Source organism: Rousettus aegyptiacus, unplaced genomic scaffold (assembly GCF_014176215.1).
Source record: "Rousettus aegyptiacus isolate mRouAeg1 unplaced genomic scaffold, mRouAeg1.p scaffold_m13_p_3, whole genome shotgun sequence".
NCBI classification, from domain to species: Eukaryota; Metazoa; Chordata; class Mammalia; order Chiroptera; family Pteropodidae; genus Rousettus; species Rousettus aegyptiacus.
Window position 1 is genome coordinate 6389865 of NW_023416306.1, and position 23836 is coordinate 6413700.

Genomic DNA, 23836 nt, shown 5'->3' on the forward strand with positions numbered 1-23836 from the left:
AGCAGGGCAGCTCTCCCCGGCCCTTTCACCTCAGTCTCACCGCCAGTCTCAAAAGACATTCGTTCAGCGAGACCTGATTCCGATTCTCTCTAAAAGTCAAATGAAATGTAACCGCTTCAAAAAATACTACTGAGCACTTCTGAAAAAAATGTAAACTTCCAAGGATTAATCCCAATCGCACTTTTACTGATCTAGGGGTAACCTATTCTCTGGATGGTCAAATTCCTTTGGAGAGGACACCCTGTGTTTGCTGAGGTCACCTGTGAAACCAATGCACGTGAGCAGGGCAGCTTCCCCACAGAAGGGGGGCAATGAGTCAGAACAGCTCTTACAACCTAAGCCTGTCACATTGAGCCCGAAGACGTAAATCCTGGCTTCACACTGAGAACTCGGGCTGCTTTTCCTGCGAGGAGGGAGCTTCCGCCGGGGCTTCAGGATGGTTCAATGCCCTCTCTCCCCTTAGAAGCTGATCCTAGTCGAGCACTGTCACCACGCTTGCAGAATGGAGCGCCAGGAGTACAGACTCCACACACACTCCCGAAAATTGTGGCAGCACTGTCATTTCCCTTCGTAGATGAGGAAAGTAAAGCGGAGAGAAACTGGCACATCAAACGAATCAGCGACAGAGATAGAACTCAGATCTCCAGCTCTCGACTTACACAGTCCTAACTGTGACCGGTGAGGCTGTGTGGAAATCTGACCTGTTACTGCACTAGCCCCTTCCAGCCCCTAGGTCTCCAAAGCTGCTGTGGCCACGGTGGGAGGAAACACGATCTGAATGTAAACTTCAGCCAGCCCTGTCCATGTAGGGCTCAGAGCTCCATACACCTCCCTTCAGCAACTCCAGGGAAAACGGAGCCTTCGGAAAGCCAGGCATGCAAAATCCAAACGGCACGGCATTCCAGACCAGTCTCGTCCCTCCCATCGAGAGCGGACGGCACTGGCTCCAGAGAGGTGAGACAACGCGCTCTAGCAGGCTTTCCCATCTCTACTTCCTATGATTCTGCAGGATGTCCAAGGTCAGACATTAAAATTCGGCTGGGTAAATGGGCATGGCAGGATGAGAAGGAAAAGGTCCTACCTGCTCTACCCGGCAGAGCTTGTCCACGGTGCCTTGGTAATGCTTCATGCAGTCCTCGGCAAGGTGCAGGTGAGTCGAATACTAGGAAAAAGCAGAGTTTGTGATAAAGGAATTACTCACTGATTCATGCACTATCTACCGAACACCTACGACGTATAAACACTGGGCTAGGCAGCAAGGAGTCTCCAGCCTCACAAAGGAAAGGAAACATGTGTTCAGGCTGATACACAAACACCGCAAGGTAGAAAATTTTGTGTGTGAGAAGAAACACATCACATTCTAAAGAGTCTAGAGGAAGGATGAATGCCTCATGGGGGGTAGTGTGGCATGATGGCTCCACAACACGTCCATGAGTTCTCTGATATGCTTCCCTCCAGCAGGTGGAGCTTGGTTCCCCTCTCCTGGAGCCTGGAGCGAGCGTGGGCTACATTTAGTGACTCTAATGAATAGTGTGGGGGAAGTGATGGGTGCTATCTCAGATCAGGACACAAAGGGCACTGTGACTTCCTCTTAGCTCTCTCTCTCTCAGGTCACTGACTCTGGGGAAGCCAGCTGCCATGTCATGATGACACTCAAGCAGCCCTGTGGCGAGGTCCATGAGGGGAGGAACAGGATGGGTAAAGAGAAAAAAAGATGGAGAGGTGACAAGAAAGTCATAGGAAATAAACTATCCTGGCCTTCCATTTTTGTCTAATAAAAGTTGAAGATGACTAAAAATACATGGATTTCGACGGATTTAGTTGGGCTTTGAGAAGTCTTTTTGCAGATATTTATACCCATGATTCCAATCAGTCATTTTCTATTGCCATACCTTGCTGAGCTCTTTCTGGTACTGGGGCATCTTCTTCAGCATCTGGGATAGGTCTCGCATAGTGGTCTGTAAGTGACAGGAAAGCAAAGTACATGACCCCGATCTAAGAGGCGGGACAAGCGTGGTGGGCAAAGAACAGGACAGCAGTCAGTACTGGGCTCCCCGAGTTCACGCGCTGTAACTCTCAAAACGAATCCGTGAAACACAAGATCACGTGTGTTTAGAATGCTAGGCTTCTGGCTCAAAAAAAATTATTGATCCTAATACTATGACCGTCTTATAGATGGGGAACTGAACTCTGAAGTCTATCAATTACATTTTATTTATTGGACCAGAAAGTTGAGAGCATAATTCTTGCCAGGGAAGAATGATTTTCCTTCTGCCCGCTGCTTTTCTGCATACTCAGCTCAAGCACTCTTGGCATCGAGTTCATAGTTCCTCCCAGCAGAAAGGCTGTGGTCGTGTGGAGAGGTGGAAAGTCAGGAGGAGGCAAGAAAAGGCTAGAACATGCATTCCGACAGGTGAAAGGGGTCTGTTTACTTTCTGTGTGACCCACCTAATCCCATTATTGTACCCAACAAAAATGTATTAAATTACTATTATACATCAGACATTTTTCGGTGCTGCAGATACAGGATAAAAAAAAAAAAAAAAGAAAAGAAAAGAAAAAAAGAAAAAAGACTGTCTGCTTTCACGGAGCTCATGCCCAGCAGTGAAGGCCTCCAACTGAGTGGATCAGCGCTCCCTGAAGGCATCAGAGTGTGGATGTACCGGGCAGAGGCGCCGTACCAGTCCACTAGTCTAGGGAAGAGTACAGAAGTTTTTCTCCACAAAACGACGCCTGAGCCAAAGGCCCAGACAAGGAACCCAGGTGTGGCTGGAGCAAGGCGGCAGGGACGAGGAGGGAAACAGAGATGAGACCACAGAGTCTCTGGAGCCTGACGACCCAGGTGCTGGGAGACGCATCGCGGGTCGGGCTGCATTCTACTGGCAACACGAAGTTCTAGATGGATTTGAGCAAGGGAGTGACACAATCGGAGCTGCATTCGCTGCGACTAAGATGGGTAAACCAACCACCTCTGATCAGAGTCAGGATAAGGAGAGGCCCAAGTGAGTTAGGTCATGAATTCTGATTCCTCCACAAGCTAAAAAAGTTTCGCAGTTCTTCTGGCTTAAAATGAATCACGATCTAAAAAAGTAGATACGAATCCTCAAGTAACGGAAAGCAGTTCTATAAATATAAAAAATGGGGCTCTAGATCTCAATCTTGAATGCAAAAATAAGGCAAAATGATCACAGATGCAGGGAGGACTATGACCACCCCCCGACACACACTCACTAGTCTTAGGCAGAGAAGGTATCCTGGCTGCTCCTAGAGAGAGAGAGCAGGGATCGGCCCAGAGGGCATGGCAGCGTTAGCAGGGGTTTACCTTCTCTCCAGTGTTCATTCTCTTGCTAGAAGAAAAATCTTTCAGAGAACGGGTGACTTCCCTGGAAGACAGAAGGAGGCAGTTAAGTTTCAAAGCAACAGCAAGCACCTCAATGTAGAAGCTACAGGAGTATTGCAAGATTCTTCCTTTAGGAAGATGTGGGGACTTTTCCTGCCAGTAAGAGGTGCATCCAATGTGATTTTCTAAGAGGAGAGAGAGACATATTGTTTTCCTAAATAACATTCTAAACCAGGGTCTCCAGAGTGGGGTGTACGAGCTGATTCGAGAAGAAAATATTAGGACATCTATTTATATGTCTTTTATTTCATCCTTTTAAAAATTCATGTTTTTGTAAATGTTGCAAAATACATATATTAGTACAATAAAGCATATTTTTAATTCATAGGTAAATTTAAATACTGGAACTGTAAATCGACACTTTTCTAAAGTTGAGTAATCCAAAAAGTTTGGAGACCACTTCTAAATAACAGAGCTATCCCAGACTATTCTCACTCTTCCTTGTGGATTTCCTGAGGATGTCACCAACTCAATGTAGCAGAATGTGTCTTTCTGCAAAGACAGAATTGTTTCAAGGTGTTATAACAATGTTTAGACATCAGGATCATTTTGAAACACTTTCAGAGCAGGGCGGCTGCAGTGGCACAGAGGGGAAGACTGCAGTCAATTACATGAAAGAGAGCTGCAGGTAGCGGCATCTGGATCTTTCAGGGGCTCGAACTCGCGTTACATGTGCAGTGCTTATAACGCATTTTGCTGACAGAGCTACACATGCTTTCCGAAAATTCTAAGCGCCCTCCCCAACACAGAACAGATTCTCTGACTTCTTGAAGTTGGCGGAGCTGAAGCTCAGGTCAGAAGGGGTTTGTCATCTCATCAAAGGTTAGCATGTTGGCGACTTTGCCATGGCAGAGAATCCACCCACTGATGAGCTCCACCCAAGCTGCCCGGAGTATCAGAAACTGCACTTGGGGAGAAATGTCCGTCCTTGGAGAGGGGCAGAGGAAGGGCCTCTTACTGGGACACCTCTGCGATGTGCTTGTGGCGCAGCGTTATCCAGAGGTCGTCATCCTCGTCCAGAAGCACTTCCTTCACCCGTGCCTCTCCGATGCCGCTCGTCTCGTACCTAGAGAGGGGACAGCCCCACAAAATTCATCCAGTCCTCACAGTCCTCAGCTGACGGGTGTCCACATGAATGATATCTCAAGCCCCGAGACCATCTGACGTGTCGCTGTCTGTATCAGGTCTGCAGTACAAGCACTAACATGGCAGGGAGAGACCCGAAGCTCCAATCAAGGTCAACTGACTTGAAGTTCTGTTTTAAAATCATCAGGGTCAGCTGACAGGAGCGCTACCTGAACCACATGGTTCAGGGTGTGAAGTCAGGTTATAGGTGGGTTCGGTTACTAAAAAAGGACAAAGATCACATTAGTCCCTCTCTGAAAAAGGACTGGGGATCATCCGATCATCTTTAAGGTGACTAAACAGCTAGCAGCAGCTACCTAAGACAGGCTCTCAGCATATGATTACATGTGGAATCATGAACATCTACAGGAGAGCAAGAATTATGGGGACCAAACGGGAGAAGAGCAGAGATTCGCTCATATTTTTAAAACCTTCATTTTGAAAGCACTTAAGGTTGTAAAATAAATGACATGAGAACAACACGGTCTGTTTCCATAAAATGAAAAATTAGTTTTTGGAAACCATATTTTTGATGACTATTACCAAGAGAAATGTTGTTTATAATGAAGAAAACTGCTCCTCTGCAAATAATGTTCAGTAAGAAACTCTTGTTAACATATTTTATCATCATGTTTCATGACCTTTAATTAAAAAGGTTCAACTCTGAATAAGAGATGCACACGTGCCCGAATCATCGCTAACACATCCAAGCAGGCTGCGGACGGAGGTGACGTGAGAGCGAACTCAAGATCTAAAGTTCTTCTTGTTCTCCCCCAAAAGGTGCCCGAGTCCTGGCCAGAAATGCCATTGGATTTTGAGACTTCACAGTAAAGACTGCAGCTATCAAAGCACCCCTGCTTTTCCTAGGGTCAATGACGTCCCTTTTTCTGAAGTTAGAGGTGTTTCCCATTCACCCACAAAGCTGCGGTCCTTGCGGGGTGTAAACACTTACTTGTACACGTCATTCTCAATCGGCAGCAGATCGTAACTCATGGCCTGAAAAGTCAGTTCATGCAGCACGGGGGAACTGGGGTCGAAACCACGGTCCAGGATCAGGAGCTGGGAGCGAGCCTTGTCTGGGCCCTGGAAGGAAGGACACAGGGACTTTCACAAGCCACCCCAGCTCCTGCAACTAGCGCAGCCCGCCTTTTCAAAGTGGGCAGCAGGAAGCGAACCCGGAGGTAAAACCTACTAAAATAGCACTGAGTATAGCATGTTTGTTGCTTGACGAGAACACTTGTAAACAACACGTGAGACTCCAATGTGTCTGTTTGACAAAGGGGGTCCTGTGAGGCAGATCCAAAACTGAGGCTGGGGCCCAAAGTGAGCTCACGAAGGAGCGCATCGCCTATGTTCAGCGACAAACAGGGCGACCCATCATCCAGTCTGCCTGGGACCCAGGGTTCCCAGGACCTGCGCCTTTCCGTTTTAAAATCAAAATAATGAGGAACTCTGTGTTTTGACTGCAGGATGGGTTACGTGAATCTATACATGTGATAAAATTAAACAGAACACTCTCTCTCTCTCTCTCTCTCTCTCTCACACACACACACACACACACACACACACGAGTACACGACACTCTAGTGAAATCTAAACGAAGTCTGGAGATCATAACAATGTCGATTTCCTGAGCTGATATCAAGCTCCTGAGGGGTTTCCCAGGGTGCAGGGCTTCAATAATAAACTGGGAAGGTCCTGGTGAACAGAAACAAATTGGTCGCCCTGGCTACACTGAATGGAACCTGAAGCAGCCTGCCCCGGGGCCTGAGCATTTCCCCGGAGGCTGGCGTGCAGGGACAGAGGCACTCATGTACACTCTGTGAGCAACCGAGCCGTCCCCTGGACTGCCAGTCACAGTGGTCACTTGGCCAGAGAACCACGTGGTCAAGGTTCAGACTTACCTCGCCCATGGTTGGATCATCAGCTTTGTAGGCATCGAGCTTGTCCTGGATTAGCTGAGCCAGCAGAGCATTGTCCTTGTATTCCCTGACAAAGGAGGAGTGACACAGGGTGAGTGGCCCCTGCACCCAAACGATGGCACTGACCGCCCTCGGGGAGGAAGGCGGGACAGTGCGGGGAGGGCCAAGGGAGATGTGGGCTTCATCTGCGCTGCTCTTTTATGATGAGAATCTATTCATATGTTACATGTATAATTAAAAAGGACAAACAAAAGAAAATACTTAGCTCAGTGCATAAATAACCGATTTTCTAGTTCCTTTTTTAAAACGATCTAAATAGAAACAGAGGCAGTCTTTCTCAGCAGCTCAGACGGATGACCACGCGTCAACGGAGGGTCCTACCCATCCACCCTTTTCCCACGATCAGGCTGTGGGAGCCTGACCCACCTGATGCTCACTTCTTGCCATTCAAATTCCCTTGGGTCTTGTTTTGTTTTGAAGGCAAGTGACGCTTCTGTGGGCAGCGCCATAAAGATGAACATGAGAACTTCTGACCCTTTCCCTGACGGCATTTCCCGGGACCGCACCCAAAGAATCCCACTCTCCCACTGTGTCGGAGACATGGCCCTGGCCCCCATTTCGTAACTTCCACGAGGCTTTTGTCAGTGTACGCCAACAGCGGAGGGAGGCCAGACTCTGGGGCAGACAGAGGGGTTTCTGTGGCCACACGTCCCGCAGACGGCGAGGCCGCACGGACGGGTGGACACCGACCCACGGCGCTCCAAGCCCAGGCCCTCAGCTCTCGCGGTGGCCTCGCCCTTCCAGTTTCTCCTCACCTGACCCTCGCTCACTCTCCCCTCCTCCTGCTCCCACAGCGCTGCATTCACTGCCCCCAGGGACAGCCACTGAAGGACACAGCCCCAGAGCTGGCATCTGAGGCCTCCGGAGACGGCCTCATCTCGTCCCCTGCCCTACACACACTGTGCTGAACCGCCAACCCCCCTCGGACATGCCTTTTGTCTTCCCAACGCCACACCCCTGCTCGGACCGACGGCAAGAGCCAACTGTCCACGCAAACGCCCTCTGCTCCTCAGTAGCCTCCTGAAATCCAAACCTGTCCTTCAAGACCTAGTTCAAATGTCACCTCTAGTCTGAAGCTTTACGTGATCCTCTCAGCCTGAAGGGCCCGCTCCCTACGCTGGATGCCCAAGCCCTTGCTCTAAGGCACTCGTCTCACGGGCCCACACTGTAGGTGTGCATGGCTTATGGACACCGATGCTGGTGTCTACCTGCCTTCCCAGGCCAGGCGCTTCTAAGGGCAGGGGCTGTGTCCTCAGGTTAAGTCTCTCCAGCACTTAGCACACAGCAGTAAGTGATAAGTGAATGACTATAAAACCTGAGGAACGTGTCCTTTAAAGCAGGGGTCTCCAAGCCCCGTGCTGCTCTGTGACCTGTTGAGAATGGCCGCGCAGCAGGGGGTGAGCGGTGGGCTAGAGCGAAGCTTCATCTGTATCTGCAGCCGCTCCCCAGCACCAGCATCACCACCTCAGCTCCGCCTCAGCTCATCAGGCATTAGGAGCACTGGTCTCTGGAGCCAAAAAGGTTGGGGACTGTTGCTTTAAAGAATTATTCTCTTTGTATTTTATCTAACTCTGAAACATCTTCTACAAATATGTTTGTTTTTAAAGGTTAGAAAGAGATAAAAAAAAAAAAAACTATAGGAAACCTGGGTTGCATTTTAGTTATTCAATAACCGATTATATATATTTTTTCTTTTCTGTATATATCATTATACTTCACAATAAAATTTAGAAAATGACACCACCACTGGAAGAAAAATTATAAAGGTGAGACGCTCAAATCTTGACCTTCTTGAGACAACTGTCGGAGGAATTATAAGGCCAGAGGGAGAGTCGGGGACAGTTCCTCGCTTGGCAGACACTCGGGAGGCCAGGAAGGCGGGCCGGCGCGCTGTCTTACCCCCGGTACCGCACAGCTGGGTACTCCTTCAGGGTGGCACACAGAGTCGCGATCTGCTCTGCCAGGCGCTCCAGGATAGGATTCTTCATCTGAGCCTTGTGGGGACTATAGAAGCTCTGGAAAGAGTCAGCAGAGTCCAGGGAATACACCTGAGGGGGAGGGAAAATATATACAAACTGTCAGATTTTTCTCTAGCCCTGGCAGTGAGTCTACAAGGACACGTTTACTCTACAAACGTGCTGGGTGCCCGCTGTGCCAAGCAATGTGCGAAACGCTCGGGAACTGAACGACCACAACATGACCGTCCTTGACAAGTGCGTGAACGGAAGGCAGATAATAAATGATCAACACGGTGAAAAGTCTTATGGCATGTGGGAAACTGGTGAGTGTATGAGACAACAATGAAGTGGGTGAAGCACATCCGGGAGGGCCGGACAGGGAGGACGAGGCCTCCTGGAAAAGGTGACGCCTGAGCAAGGGCTTGAAGGAGGCGAGGAGTTTCTCACCACCAGGGGTCCTGCCACGGGAGGGAACGGCTGGCGCCAAGGCCCTGGGCCAGGTGGGTGCTGGCGGTGTCTGGGAAACGATGAGGCCAGGAGGGACAGCAGGGGAGAAGCTTAGTGTCAGACCTCACCGGCCATTATACATGTAAATTAATAGGGGAAGAGCTAGAAATTGTGCTGTGACTGTCCGCAAATAACGTAGCTTTGTGATTTAATAACTTCCTTACCTAAGAGTTTGTTCTAAGTATTTTTTTTTTTCTTTTTCTTTGGAGAGTCCTGGAAGTTTAAGATTTCCTCTTAAACTACCTAGCCTACCAACTACCAGTATTCTCTCAGAATCTCATTTATGAAAACTAACCTGATCATCTAGAAAACGAGTTTTTTAAAAAAAAGTATATCGCTTTTTAAAAATATATAAAATAGCTGGATATGCTAAAGTTAGATTTTGTTCAAACTGGGTGGTGATGGGGAGAAAAAAAATTCCACCCTCAAGATGGGAATAGGCTTTTTAGTCCAAGTGGGATGGGAAAGAAACTGTCTTTAAATGTTCACACTGTATTTTTCCCATCCTTCCTTACTGAAGAATAGATCCCTCTCTGGTGTCTAGAAGCTGCTCTATAAAGATCCAATATGCCACAATCATTTATCTCTAGAAAATGCATAAAAATCCCATTACTTTTGTTTCTTTGTTAGGAGAGGACATTTTAACAGATCTTAAGATACTGAGATATAAATGCTGTACACTCGCAACAGCATCACCTTTGCTGGTGTAACAGCTTTGGTTTCTTTCCAGGGGGAGAGGTTTGCTGCCCTAGCGTCTGGCATGCAAAGTGTTAACGGCTAATGACGAAGGCGGCCATCTGTTCTCTCAGCGCAGGACAGGCTGAGGTTATCTCTACACGAAAACAGTCTCCTCCATGGCAGATGGGTGTTGTCTGATCCCTTCCCATCTCGCCTTTCATGCTCCTTCTGGATTGGCTGCCTTTGGTAATTCAGGAGTCAGCCAATCAGAGTGCACACCGTGAGCGAGGAGATGTGCACACAGAGAAAGAAAGGCATGATGGCTGAAAAAACAGTCAGAAATACCCGAAGAGTACGCTGAGGGCCTGGCGCACCCTGAGGAATACTGTCTCTTTCCATTACATAAACAGCCGCTTACAACACCTCGTTAGGCAATTCAGAATTCAGTATCCTCCCACCCTCGCTGTCTTTCTCTCGCACCCTTCCCCCACCCTCTCAGACCCTGCCAGAGCTCCTGCCAGAGTGAGTAGGAAGCAGGAGTCCCACGCGGCCCTGCTCAGCCGCACCTGGGATTCGTAGGGGAGAAACGCAATGTTGATTTCCGTCAGGGTTTTGATGACTTTGGCCGCTCGAGATTTCACCAGCTCGTTGAACAAGGCATCCGGACACGCTGCGGGAATGACAGAAGACAGTGGGTGTTCTCATCCATTTGCTGGTCCATTTCAACAGGCACACGTGCCTGGAGGATTCTTATTTATTAGGATTTTTAAAAAGGCAAATACAGAGTTTATCCCATTCTAAAATACCCACTAATTCTAGGGCATAAAAGGAATATAAAATCACCTACAAGGCCCTAATTCAGAATAAAGGAACAACTGGCAATAAAGACTGAGATACTGAGAGCTCATAAAAATTATTTTCTAATATCCAGGAGAAGAAAAAAAACACCAGAAGAGATTGTAAAGGGATTAGGAAAAGGCTGTAATATAAACGAACAGCACATACTGACATGCTTATGAAAAACAAAGGAAAATAAAATCACTAGGAAATGTGATGCAGGACTTCCCCTGAATCCTCTAAGGACCTGGCTACTCAGGAGACCAGCTGGCAGGGAACCACGATGGCCCATGACTCTCCTGGGCCACACAATGGCCGCAGGGTCCCAGAAACGTGTTACTGGTTCATTATTACGAATGCCGTCTACCCACGTTCAAATAGTAAAAAATGATTCTTTGGAAGAACCTTTCCCCACTTCCTCAGTGGTGAGTTTTGTGGGATTTTCGTAGAGAGAAGAACACTGGGAAACCGTTATTACTACACACTTGCTGGCCCCATGCATCTCTCACTGCTACTAACAAAGGTGAGTGACCAAGATGCTTAGGCACTAGGCCACGTGCACACAACCTCCTCGAAATAACGATCCCAGAACAAGGATGCCATTCTATCTGATACAAAGACCACCAGATGGAACACCTTTGTGGTTAAAAACCAGATGAAAAGACACCACTGTTTACAGCGGTATCGGGCAGTCTGCATGGTGGCATACCGAGGAAAGTCTCTAAAGCCGCTGGCTCTAAGAGGTGACACTTTCCATTAAGAAGACCACACAACCTAGTAGGTTTGTATCTGTGTGTACCTATTTTTGTCTCATGCAATTTTTCTTCTGAAAAGAAAAGATCAGGACAAATTCGGCAATAACACATTTCCTTCCTGTTGCTCTGGCTTGGTTTTGGTCTGGCCCTGCTGTGCAGAAATGCTAAGTGGGCCGGGCGGGGTGGGGCGGCAGCCGACATCCGACATTCCACGGCCATACTTACAGTCAGTGAAGAAGACGTGGGCGGCCCGGTACTTAGCAGTCGGTGGGTCCTTGAAGTCATTGATGAGAGAACGGACAGACTGCAGAGGGAAAAAGAGGGAAATGAATCTAACACCTGAAGTGAACGGGACCTATATCTGGACTGGGCTTTCAAACTACGTGCCCGAAATGGCAGGGGACTTTGAATGTATAATTCTAACTCATGCTCAGCCAAAACTGAGTTCTGAGGACTTGAAATGAAGATTATTTTAGAATTTAGATGAACAAAAGGCTTCTTAGCTCATTCCAGAATGACGGTGTCAGTTCTGTGGAGCCACAGTAAGAAGAGACCCACAGAAGAGGAAACTGGTTAGAAACTTCCCAGGAAATTCGTGTTGATGAAGTTCTGGTAATTTTGCTGTATCTTCAGAAACTCGTATGTAAGCCAGTTTGTTTGTTTTTTTCGTCAATTTTTGAAAATGAAAAGAAAGCGTAAAAACTGAAGGGAGTTTATGTGGATTGAGAGACCTAAGACAACTATCAATAAAAAGTAAGAAGGTGGACTTTGTGTGGGTGCTTATTTGAACTGCCCCAAATACTAAAGACATGTAAAAATGAACACTGACTAGATATTGATGAAATAAACCTGAAACCAAAAAGTATCAGAGTTAGGAAGATGAATCTCTAATAAGGGGATCGCCTGCCCAGAGAGGGATGCAAGGGGGAACTGGAATGACCCGGTGCGGGCTTTCTGGACAGGGTCATTTCTGAAAGCTTCTGGCTCTCTCCACCCCTCACCGCACCTCTCCCTCCCTGTGTGCGGACTGCGGGCTTCAACAGAGCAGTGTGTTAAATGCTTAACCTAGAAACGACTGACGCTCCGCGCTGCGCAGACGCTAGGCCAGCATGGGGAAGACTTGGCTAAAGCTCTGCGGGGGGAGGATTTACCTTCTCGGATGGAGTGATGAGATACACAGCCTCCAGGCTGGGCAGTGGTTCCCTGCACTTGTTGATGTCTTCCACAACTAGACAACAAAATAGCAGTCCATAGTAAGTAAGAAAACACGACTGGTGATCATAAAACTGGAAGCATTAGATACAAGCCACCGTCAGACTGTCACAGATAAAAATGTATTGGGGGGGACAGGAGTCACTTGTCCCTTCCTTGGAGCTACCACATTCCACTGTCATATGTTTAATGTGTTAGAAAACCTGAAACCATCTCATACTAAATATTTCCCCACTTCCCGTTTCCACTTAAGTAAACTCCTTGATCTGCTCTATTTGAAAATAGAAAATGCTACCTCATTCTGTCAAGAACGGTCTTTTGCCTCTTCCTTCGTTTTTTTCTCATCTGTCCTAAATATTCCCAGTTCCTTTAGAATTTCCATGTTGAGCTTATTTATCAGCCATGGAATAGTTTTATCATTTTCTTCTGTATCTCAAACAAGGTCATTCCAAATACACCCTCTATATAATACTGTCCCTCTCAATTCTCAGTTCAAAGACTAAACACTATATTTCGTTAAAGCAAGTCAGGGGTTTTGGTTTACGTGTTTCTTTAACGGTTACGTCAGCTACTTCACTGGGAAAGAAACGCTTTGGGGTAGATGCCATCTTACTAGTCACCTGGTAGAGCTCGGGATGGTTACCTACGCTGTGCTCTGCTCTGGTACAGAGAGGGCGGTAAGTACTACAGTGCCACTCTTCCTATGCACGTGATTTAAGGAAATAAAAGCATCGCTTTAGAAGTGTCCCTTGGAACATTTATAAAGACTTCTCACCCCCAAATCTTTCATTTTACCAGTGGTTATAGATTTTTGAATTTCATAAGTCAATAATACTTCCCCCAATATGTTTTGGGGTTCAACAGAGGGTTGCTAACTTTTAAATTTTTCCAAGTAAGGACATTTTTTAAAAGCCACCCTTGGGGTAGGGAAAAGCTAGGGGAGAGCTGAACCCTCATATACTACAAGAAGTCATTGGATAATGTCTAACATCGATGAATCAAGAGATAATAGTATGAGTACTTATTTAGAAATATCAAAAGAGCAGAGTGGCTGATTCTGGGGTGAAGGGTCCTGGGGGACAGGAGGGAGGGGAGTAGGGCAGGGAGCTGCTGCTTCTCTGTCAGAAGCTTATTAGCTCCATTAGGTTTTCTGTCCCCTTTAACTTTGTGCATTTTTTGTTTGATAGGGAAAAATCATTTTAAAAATTTGATGAAAAGCTAAGCAGGGTCGGGCCTGGTTAATACTTGGATGGGAGACCACCTAGGAAGACTAGGTGTTTTATGCATAAAAAATAAAAAATAAGGGATTGTAAGCTGACAAGGTCCTTGCAATCTGTGAGGTCAACCAAGGGTTGCCTTGCCTAAAAAGAAAACTTTAAAAAAATATTTCAAAAAAAAAATTCGATGAAGAAAATAACTTTGTAAGCTCAAAATAAGGGGGGGCACGCCTGGTCTTGACTCGCCGAATGACAAAAAGTCACACCAAAAATTATGCACTCCCCTTTTCAGGACTATGCTTCTGGTGATAAATGGATTTGGAAATGTGCTCTTTAAAAATTAGGGAGTCGAGTTGTCATTGTACCCCCTAAATTATTATATAAAAATACGTATATGTTATTTCATGTAGAATTTAATCAACAGAAAATCTACAATATTTTACCACCATAATTTCACAGTTTAAAAACATTTTAACACCAAATAATGGGAAAGACATGATCTTAGACTGAAGAACAAACCTTTACATGAAATTCACTTAGCTTAATGAAAACCACCCTCTGGTTTTCCCCTCGTAACTGTGGTCTGCTAGTAACTTTGATAGAGACCAGCCACAGTGTGTGAGCCACGCATCGCATAAAGTTGTCTGCAGGGGAAAAAAGTGGGGACTGCACTGTGACGGGTATACTCCACCCGACATTTTTTCAGAAGAAAGCCAAAAGTTAACTTCCTTGTTTGAAATAATACCTCAAAAAAGAGACTGCTTTTCAATCAGTGCTGTTTCAAAGGTTAAAATACGTGATCCCTCTTGAAAGGGGCCCCTGATACGAGAGTGAGTGCATACAGCGTGAATGAGAGCTTGGGACAGGAGCCAGGTCCAAGTCCTAGTCTCAGGTGTGACACTGGCTAGGGAACTTGAGCAGGTGACTTTAACTTAAAAAAAAAAAAAAATCTATTTATCGTGAAATTACAACACACATTCCAAAGAGTGGGCAAAACATCAACATACAAATACTTACGAGGCGAACGTCTGTATAAGTACCACCCAGTGAGGAAGCAAACCCACCAGCACTGTGAGGCGCCCTCACCCCAGCCCCCTCCCCTCCCCTCCCCCATCGAGTGCCTCCTTCCTTAAAAAGAGAACTGCCATCCTGACATGATCATTTCTCTTTGTGGTTTCACCACTATGTCTGCCCTTCAAAACAGTACACCTTAGTTCTGCCTGAATTTGAACTTTATATAAAGTTTACTGTAAGTACTTTTTTGTATCTTGCTTCTTTTGCTCACTAACACGTTTATCAGACTCGTTCATGTTATTGTGAGAAGTCATTCATTTTCATTGCCGTCTAGTATTCTGCTGTGTGACTCTACCATAATTTATCATTCTACTCTTGATGGACGCTCTGGGGGTGTTTTCAATTTGGGGCTACTACGAATGATGCCCTGTGAGCATTCCTGCACGTACGTCCTGGACACACATGCCTGAGGTTACCTAGGACACGCATCTAACCACAGACTTGCTGGTTCATAGGACACGTGCACCTTCAGCCCTACCAGACACTACCAAGTGTTTTTCAAAGTAGCTGTACCAGCAGACCCTCCGTCATAAAGGAGTTCCCATTTTTCTACATCTTCTCTGTCACTTGGCATTATCAGAATTTAAATATTCCAATTTGGTGAGTGAATAGCAAGAAGTACCTCACTCTGGTTTTAAATGCATTTTTCTGACCACTAATGCAGGCGGGCAATTTTTCATGTATTTGTTGGGCATTTAGAGTTCTTTCTTTGTTAAGTGCCTGTTCAGGTCTTTTGCCCATTTTTTCTATTTGATGGCCTGCTTTATTTTTTTGATTTAACCTTTTTGGCATCCTCGCACAAATATTTAATGAGCATATAGTACTGGATTAGGGAGTTAGTAATGAACAAGAAGACTAGGGTCTCTCTCAGAAACTCAGTCTGATCGCCCAGGTTGTCGGAAGGACCTAGAGGCGAGCAAGATGCTAATGAATAGAGAGGAGGAAAGCCCAGCCAAAGGGAAGACTTGCGGGTCACTCAAGGGCAGAGAGGGAATGCCGTGCTCACTTGTTATCCCCTCAGTCATGATGTCCGTCATCTTACAGCAGGAGGAGAGCATCCTCATGCTCAGCTGATCGACCACCAGCACCTGGAAGCAAAGACATCAGCTTACTGCCCGTATGGCATTTGCTCTGACGCTGACGCTCGCAGCGGCTCACCGCGTCAGACTTCAGAAAGAACCCCAGAGAACAGAATACCGAGTTACCGGTATGGGCCGAAAGTTTGGCCACACGCTAGTAGTTTTTATCTCCCACACCCAAATCTACTCTTCTAGGAATCAGAGTTTGCTCTGACTTAACTCTATCAACTTAAACATTTTTTAAGTTTTCATTTTCTACAAAAAGACGAAAATAATCTATAGCACCCATACTCAGGGAACACTGCATCGAAGAGTGTTTTTCCAGGGTACAGCTGTTTCGTAAAGGGAGAAAGGGCACTGGGACCCCACGCACGGCCCGGAAGGCGAGGGCCTTGTTGCAGTGTCATCGGGACACGCCTTCAGCAGCATGGGCATCATCTGGGAGTAAACTACTTCAGTCCCACGGGAGGAACGAGCACGTGCCATCCCGGTCTAAAAGCTCCACACCTGCAATCCCCCTGCTGTTCCCAGGACCAACGAACTTGAAAATGAGGGGGCTCTTGGCTGCAGGGAAACTTGGGGGCAACAATGGTTGGAACAAACCCTTCCGTAACAGAGAAGTTCGAGGAAAACCGCATGCTGTCCTGGACGGTGTAACTAACGCCCAGCCCCAGACGACCACGGGACCCCTCAGACACTGACGGAGGATAGCATGCTTTCCCGCCCGCGGCACGCATTCCAGGAGCCGAGGCGGTGTCGGTGTGACTGGCTTAAACGCTTGTTTCATGGACATTCTACGTGACACATCCAGCACTGCCCTCCAAGTTCCAGGGCCGAACGCGTAACTTGCTTTGTCTTGTGTAGGTACAGACAGATGGGGACAGACCGATGAGGGCTCTTCACGGCTCGGTGGGCTCCGCGGAGATGCTTTAGCACTGCAGGAGGTGCCAGAAGGATCTCCTCCTTCTCTCCTGCAGCGAGCAGAATTTCACCTTCTCCTACTCTCTCAAGTTAACAGGATCCGGGTAAGGTTTCGTCTGAATAAAGTTCCACTGCCAAAATGCCGTACCAGGTGATCTTAGGTGGTCTTACAGATAAGTGTTATGACCAGGGCATTTCTTAATGAGGATCCAGTAAAATGAGAGGCAGAGCAGATTACGTATTTTTTTGTACTCTCTAGACACAACCAAGGTCCCCACTTCCTGACTGTACGCCTTTCCCCCAACTCTACTCCCACTGTCGCATTTTCTATATTAATTCACCTTTTTGGCCATTAAGTGTACTCGCTACTTACCTTCCACTCCCCCTTCTTCTTTACCTTCTTTATCACATCATGCATGATCTCTGAAAAAGGAGAGAAAAAAAAGGGAAGAGGGAGGAAGGGAGGGAGGGAGAAGGAAGTAGGGGAAAAGAAAAATTTAATGTAATTTCAAGGACTTCCTATTACCTACCTTGCAGACTAGGTCTAATAATTCCCCACCCCCTACAGAGCCTTTGTTTTTTTCTCTTTGTTCAACCAATCTCTTTACCAAGCCATAATCAATCCACCATAAAGACAGTTCTCTTCCTGTTTCCTTAATTGGTAGTTCCCAGACTTTCTGATCTCAGGACTCCTTCACACTCTTAAAAATTGAGGACCCTAAAGAGTGTTTGCTTATGTGGGTAAATACCTATTGATATTTACTATAGAAATATCAAACCGAAATAGTTAAACGGAGAAATTAAAAAAAAAAAGTTAATTCATTAAAATAACAATAAACCCATTATATGTTAACATAAATAGCATTTTAATGAAATGTAGCTATATTTTCCAAAAGAAAAAAAAATTAGATTTAGTGCCTTTTTTAAAAATGATTTTTGCAACTCTGTTTAATCTCCAGCGTCGTAGAAGACAGCTGGATCCTCCGACCTGCTTCTACAATCTGTGTAAGTCAAATAGCATCTGGACAACTCCACTGTGCACTCGTGAGGGGTTAAGAGCGAAAAAGCAAGTGACTTATTAGTCTTATTAAGAAAATAGTTTTGACTGCATGGGCTCCCAAAACGGTCTTGGGTTTAACCAATGTCTTAAATTGAGTAAAAATCTGTGACAATCCCTCAGGACACATGAGTCTCCCTCAAGCTCTAAAAACAGATGTAAAGAGCAATTGTGAAGTCTTTCCAACCCTCAGTATATCTGTGAGATGTTCTCATCCCAAAATCACTGGTAAGCCCCAGTCTCTATGATGCCCCTCTCCACACAAATGTACGCGCCACGCCTGCCATCCTTTCTAAACCCAGGTAACAAAGAGACCTGGAAAGGTTCAAAGGCTAACCGTTGTCACTAGCAAGTATGTTTCAAAGAGTAGGTAGTTCCCTAGAGCACAATGGTTCATAATTATACTTTTGATGATCTTCAGTAATCTGATGTGTCAAAATGTGTTCTAAAATGTTTAAGAATTATATTCCTGATTATAAACACACACACACACACACACACACACACACACACACACAACTTATTGCAGTAAACTTGGAAAACACAGAAAAATATCAAGAAGAAAATATCATGTTTTATTTCTGTACTTAAAAAAATTCAAGAAGAAAAATCATCAGTATTCGTGCCAACTCGAAATGAATGCTTAATTAACATTTTCAGTTATCTCCTACCAGCTTTTTCTATGCGCTTTTACATAGTTAAGATGATGCTATATATACATAATTTCGTAGTATGTTTTCCAGTTAACAAGCTCATTTCCCTAGGTTAATAAAAATGCTTCCTAAGATTTTAAATGCTTGCATAATAGTCCATAGTTTAGTCACCAATTGTCTTAATAGCCATTTAGATTATTCCCCATGTTTTAGTGTGACGAAAAATTGGGAAAGAATATATCTAATAATAGAGCAGTGGTAAATAAATTAAGTTACGTGTGTACAATGGAATACTATGTACTCATTAGAAATAATGACATGGGAAACTACATATTCACCCATTCACTCTTTCATTGAATAACATTTGTTGAGTAACCACTGTTTGCCAGTCGCTGTACTAAGCACCAGGAATGAACAAAGAGCGGGGCACCACATGGCACCCACTGGGAAGAGGGGAGGGGGCGACTGGTGGGCTTAAAGATTTGGTGGCAGACGTGAGGGGCTTCCTTGTTGGAGATGAGGTCATTGGCTAAAAGTGGGCAGAGTGGTGCTGTACACGAAAAGTTTAAAGAAAGAAGACATTGAATATTTTTCCAAAGATTGGGAAAATGGATTTACTATAGAGATGCTTTAGCATTTCTGAACAGTATTAAGGGCTAATTTGAGGTTCGTGACTATGAATTCATTCATTTATTTATTTTTATTTTATTTTTTAAGGTGCGGCACCCTTTGGTTGGCCTCACAGATTGTAAGGACCTTGTCAGTTTACAATCCCTTATTTTTTATTTTTTTATGCCTGTAGCACCTGGTCTTCCTAGGTGGTCTCCCATCCAAGTACTAACAAGGCCCGACCCTGCTTAGCTTCCGAGATCAGACGGGATCGGGCTTGTTCAGGGTGGCATGGCCAAAGACCGTGACTACAAATTTAAAGTTAAACCAGGCAGCTCATTTGTCACATTTTTTTTTTTTCTTAACGTCTGGCTGTCCAGGTATAAGCCAGGAAGGAAAGGAGCTGGTTTCAACTAGGGTTAGAATTTCTCCAGTAAGTACAGCACAGGGAGGAAATGCCAAGTTACATGGCATGGTATATATGCACAGGAAAAACGAGAAGAGCTTATCCAAAAATGTAATTTGTGTGTGGTTAAGATGATGATTAATCCTTAATTGTCTCCTAAGCTTTTTGCATTGAGTACATATTATTTTTTATAATAGGAAAAATGCTCTAAAAATAATGTGTCAGTGAACGTCTTTATGCCCAGGGCTTCCTTGCACGAATTATTGTTAGGAGAGCTTTCTGGGTATGGAATGAATGAGTGAAGAGTATAAACTTTCTGAGCTCTTGATAAATTCTGATGATTATTTTCCAAAAGCACAATTTACATTCTCACCAGTACTTTACAGGACTCTCAAAATTAACATACTAACTGATAAAATAATGCCTCGAGGTTTATTTTAATCTTTGCTAATGCCTCAGCAGAAAATGATATGTTTTGTTATATTTAAATTTGTTTATTACTGGGGACGAATATTTTCTCTTTTTTGCTACTACACGAAATTAATTTAAATTCACTGACTTTAAATTCATCACCTTTTGGTAGGGGTGCAGAATTGACAAATCAGAAAGTGTTGCAAGCAGTAAAGACTGAGAAAAACGGCTCTGGCTACAGCATCAACTCGACCTTTCCCAGCTCTATACAGCGTCAACCCTTCCCGCCTCGCTGTGCCCGGTCCAAAGTTCCTGGGGCATATATTTGTCCTGGGTGTTGTTAATGGCCAATTCTAATCCTGCCCTACATTCTTCTAATCCAATACCAAAAAGGAAACAAGGATTAGAGCCCATTTTAGCATTAAGAATCAAGTCCCTTGAGCTTCCTCACAAATAATTCCTGGCAATCACTCTCCAACTCCCTTGTAAGTTTTCTTTATGTGAAAACAAAGAATAAAGCCCTCTGAGGCTGATCTGGCCAGCAGGTCTTATTTCTTCATGCCAAATCACATGTATCTACAGCCAAAACATTGCTCCGCCATCCTGTCCACATAGATGGGATGAAAGAGACCGACCAGGGAGCTTCAACTTCTTTATAACCAGGAGGGCCAGGTCCTGGTGGACTGCTTCCCTCACGGCCGGAGGAGGAGAAAATAGTTTCCTTCTCCATGACATCCTCTAGGTCTTGGTGACTCCCGAACTCACCAAATCCCTCCCAAGCCCTGACAAAAACAGCAGGTGGTCTAAGATTCCCTGGGACATCTCCAGGTGCACTTGGTACACCACCTGGAGTCCCAAGCACAGGCTCTAGAGATAGTGGCAAACCTCACCCCACCCCCCGCACCTCATGAAATCCTGTCTTTAGGGCCCTGGCACCCATGACCACCATCCGCCATGACATGTGTCAGGATACCTGAGCCCCCGGCATGAAAAAAACATCTGAAATAGCATGCTGAATATCAGATGGACCTAAAGTTTGGGGGAAATGTGAGCATCATGAAGGCTCTCAAAACCATGGGGGTTCGAACATTCTGTGCTCTGCAGCCCCAGAGCTCCACGCGGCCCTGAACAAACAGATATGCCAGGAGTCCGGTGTCCCCAGGCTGGGAGATGAAGTGCCTCCTTTCTGCTGAGGGATTTTGGGGAGTCTGAACCCAGGCCACAACTACCCTTCTCTTTTACCAATTCGAAATGCAGAGTTTCCAGTTCTTCCAGCTTGAGAGCAGCAGTTCTTCTAAAAGGCGCCCTCCTGAACAAACCTCAGTGATCTGAGAGTAAATGCTCGTTACTTAGGCAAAGGTCATCCTGGAGAAGTGCCAAAGTTAGACAGACTCTGGAAAACCCAGGTGCAGGCATCTGCTGGCTATGTGAACTTGGGCAAATTTAAAATGTTGTAAGCTTCCATTTTCCCAGTAACGAAATTAAAATTATAATACTCTAAGGACCTGCTGTGAAGATTAATGAGATAAAATGCCTAGTACAGTGCCTGGCACACATGAGGCATTCAACGCACGGTACTGGGTATGATGTCGCTGTAAAAATATGGTACTCATACAGACAAGGAAATAACAAAATCATGACACATCGCTTCCACCAACTGAGACTTTTCAAATAATGTAAAAGCCTTATGAAAAGGAAATGCATATTAAAAATACAGCTTTAAAATAATCGCAAAAATATTTAGATAGCACACTCTGCGTATTTCACCAAAAACTTGAAAACTTCTCTGACTCACAATACACATGTGAATACCTTCTGGAATAATGGCACCAATGTGCCAATGTACATAAATCTTAAATGCAAACATAAAATGGAGCAGAAGAGTCCTCATCTCCTGCTGGGGGGACAGAGAGACCTCTGTTTACCTAGGAAGAGACTTGTTAATGCTAAAGCACAAGTGGGGGCCCATGGAAAATGAAACATCCACTGTCACGACACAGGCACGTTGGACATTTTTAATTTGCTCTTACTTAACATTGTTCTGAAAATTCACTAAGCCAAGAAAACAAAATGAGGTGTGATGCTGGTAAGAAATATACAGGATATCTGCCTGCAGAAATCATGGGAATCAACTGAGAAACTAGTGGAAAAGTTAAAACGTTCAGAGGGGTGCCAGATATAAAATAACTACATAAAATCCAAGAGGACTTTGACATGGCAACAGTAACTAGTTTCTGGGAAGACTGCCCGCTGTTCACCAGTGTGTCCTGGGCTGGGAAGCCACCGTCCTACTGAGGCTACTTGCTGGTGGTTCTGCTCTGGAGCTCCAAGAAGCCTATTTCTCTGCCCCTGACAGCCCTTCAGGCATCTAAAGACAGCAACCAACTTCCTTTGAATGTCATGCTCTGGCTGAAGATTCTCCTTGCTAAACTGACCCACTTCCCTAGGTGGAATAGGTAATAGTAAACCAGATAGGGGAAATGGTTCAAATACTTGAAAACAAGCATTCCAAGTATGCTCCAGATCCTTCCCTTCTGAAACACCCATTCATATGTAAGCTACTGGTAACCTAACTACGAATCACATTAATCGTTTACCTTTATGTCATTTTGAATACTATAGAAGTAGCACTTTCTTGTTGAAAAAAATTCAAACAATAGAGAAGTGTATAAATACAAAGTGAAATCTCCCTCCTTACCTCCACTCTTGAGGGAAACAAGCACTGCCAGTTTAGGGGGGACCCTTACGAGTCCTCCCTTGGGCACGAGCAAGCGTGCGAGGGAATGCGGGCACTTACACTCGTGGCTCCTCAGTTGAGGCCTGGGGAGGTAAAGTAACTTTCAATGACTTTATTTTTTTGGTGCTTAAGTACTTATACTGGGAAGAACCCTAGAGATGATCTAAGGCCAGAGTTAAGTCCCTTGTTTTGGAAATGAGATACTCTCTGCAAAACTCAGCCATCTGGAGTAGGCAAGGCCTCTCACTGGTCCCTCCAGAGTGAGCAGAAGTGGGTCTCTGGATCCTTGTCCAAATGCTCGCCTCACCACACACACACACACACACACATTATCTCTCGGACACTACCATGGACAGGGCTCTGAAACTGAACCCAAGTGTCCTTTTCTGTTATGTTGAAATGATCACTTTGATACAGCAAAGTGATTCAGACGGGTGTGGAATCAGATGGTTAAAGTTCAAATCCCTGCTCCTCCATTTACTAGCTGTGACTTTGGGCGAGTTATTAACTCTCTCTGTGTCACAGTTTTCCCCATGGGTGAAATGGGGACGACTGCACGTGCCTCAGAGAGTTATTGCGAGGATTAAATGAATTCATGTGTGTAAGTACTTCGTTCACTGCTTTGAACGGTACCAAGCACTGCTGGGTCTCACCAGCACCATCATCAGCTATTTTTAGTGGTATCTGACCTTCCGAATAAGGAAGAATCCAATGACTTCCAGTTGGTTTATTATTGCTACTCCATGGAGTTTATGAGATGTCTCCTGTTTTCCAGTTTGTTCCTCTGTGTACAAATTCTATCATCCATTCAACGACGATGATTTATTAAACACTTGCTGTGGCCCAGGCATTGGAAAGGCCGCAGTGAACAAGCTAAACAAGACTCCTATTCTCAAGGTTTTACACCTGATGTGGAAGGGAGAGCTGGCCAATAAACACAAGGAAAAACACAAGATCATCCTAGAGAGTAAGTGCTCACAGGAAATCTACGGGGTTAATGAACTCGAGTGTGATGGGGCTTGGGAGAAGGTACTCTAAGGAAGTGGTGAGGAGGAACCAACTCTGTGAAGGTCTGGGGCAAGCGTCCCAGGCACAGGGAGAACAGGTGCAAAGTCCCCAAGTTGGGATCAAGGATGGGACAGGCTAGGAACGAAGAGAAAGCAAGTATGGGAAGACTTAGTGAACTCAGGGAGGGAGGGAGCAGTTCAACAGGGTGTA

At 45.4% G+C, this 23836-nt stretch overlaps 1 protein-coding gene and 1 pseudogene across 3 annotated transcripts in view; both read right to left on the reverse strand.

The window, feature by feature from the left end:
* Positions 1-23836, reverse strand: part of STXBP1 (syntaxin binding protein 1) — a 61192-nt gene that overhangs the window by 16922 nt on the left and 20434 nt on the right. For all 3 annotated transcript variants that reach the window (XM_016163696.2, XM_016163697.2, XM_016163695.2), the window contains exons 2-13: positions 17119-17168; positions 15752-15833; positions 12394-12470; positions 11468-11546; positions 10217-10320; positions 8407-8555; positions 6430-6514; positions 5478-5608; positions 4359-4466; positions 3323-3383; positions 1893-1958; positions 1082-1162 (exon numbers count right to left, since the gene is read on the reverse strand). In XM_016163696.2, the coding sequence (XP_016019182.1) occupies positions 1082-1162; positions 1893-1958; positions 3323-3383; positions 4359-4466; positions 5478-5608; positions 6430-6514; positions 8407-8555; positions 10217-10320; positions 11468-11546; positions 12394-12470; positions 15752-15833; positions 17119-17168 (1073 nt within the window). The remainder of the gene's footprint in view (positions 1-1081; positions 1163-1892; positions 1959-3322; positions 3384-4358; positions 4467-5477; positions 5609-6429; positions 6515-8406; positions 8556-10216; positions 10321-11467; positions 11547-12393; positions 12471-15751; positions 15834-17118; positions 17169-23836) is intronic.
* Positions 19249-19367, reverse strand: LOC118600582 (annotated as a pseudogene).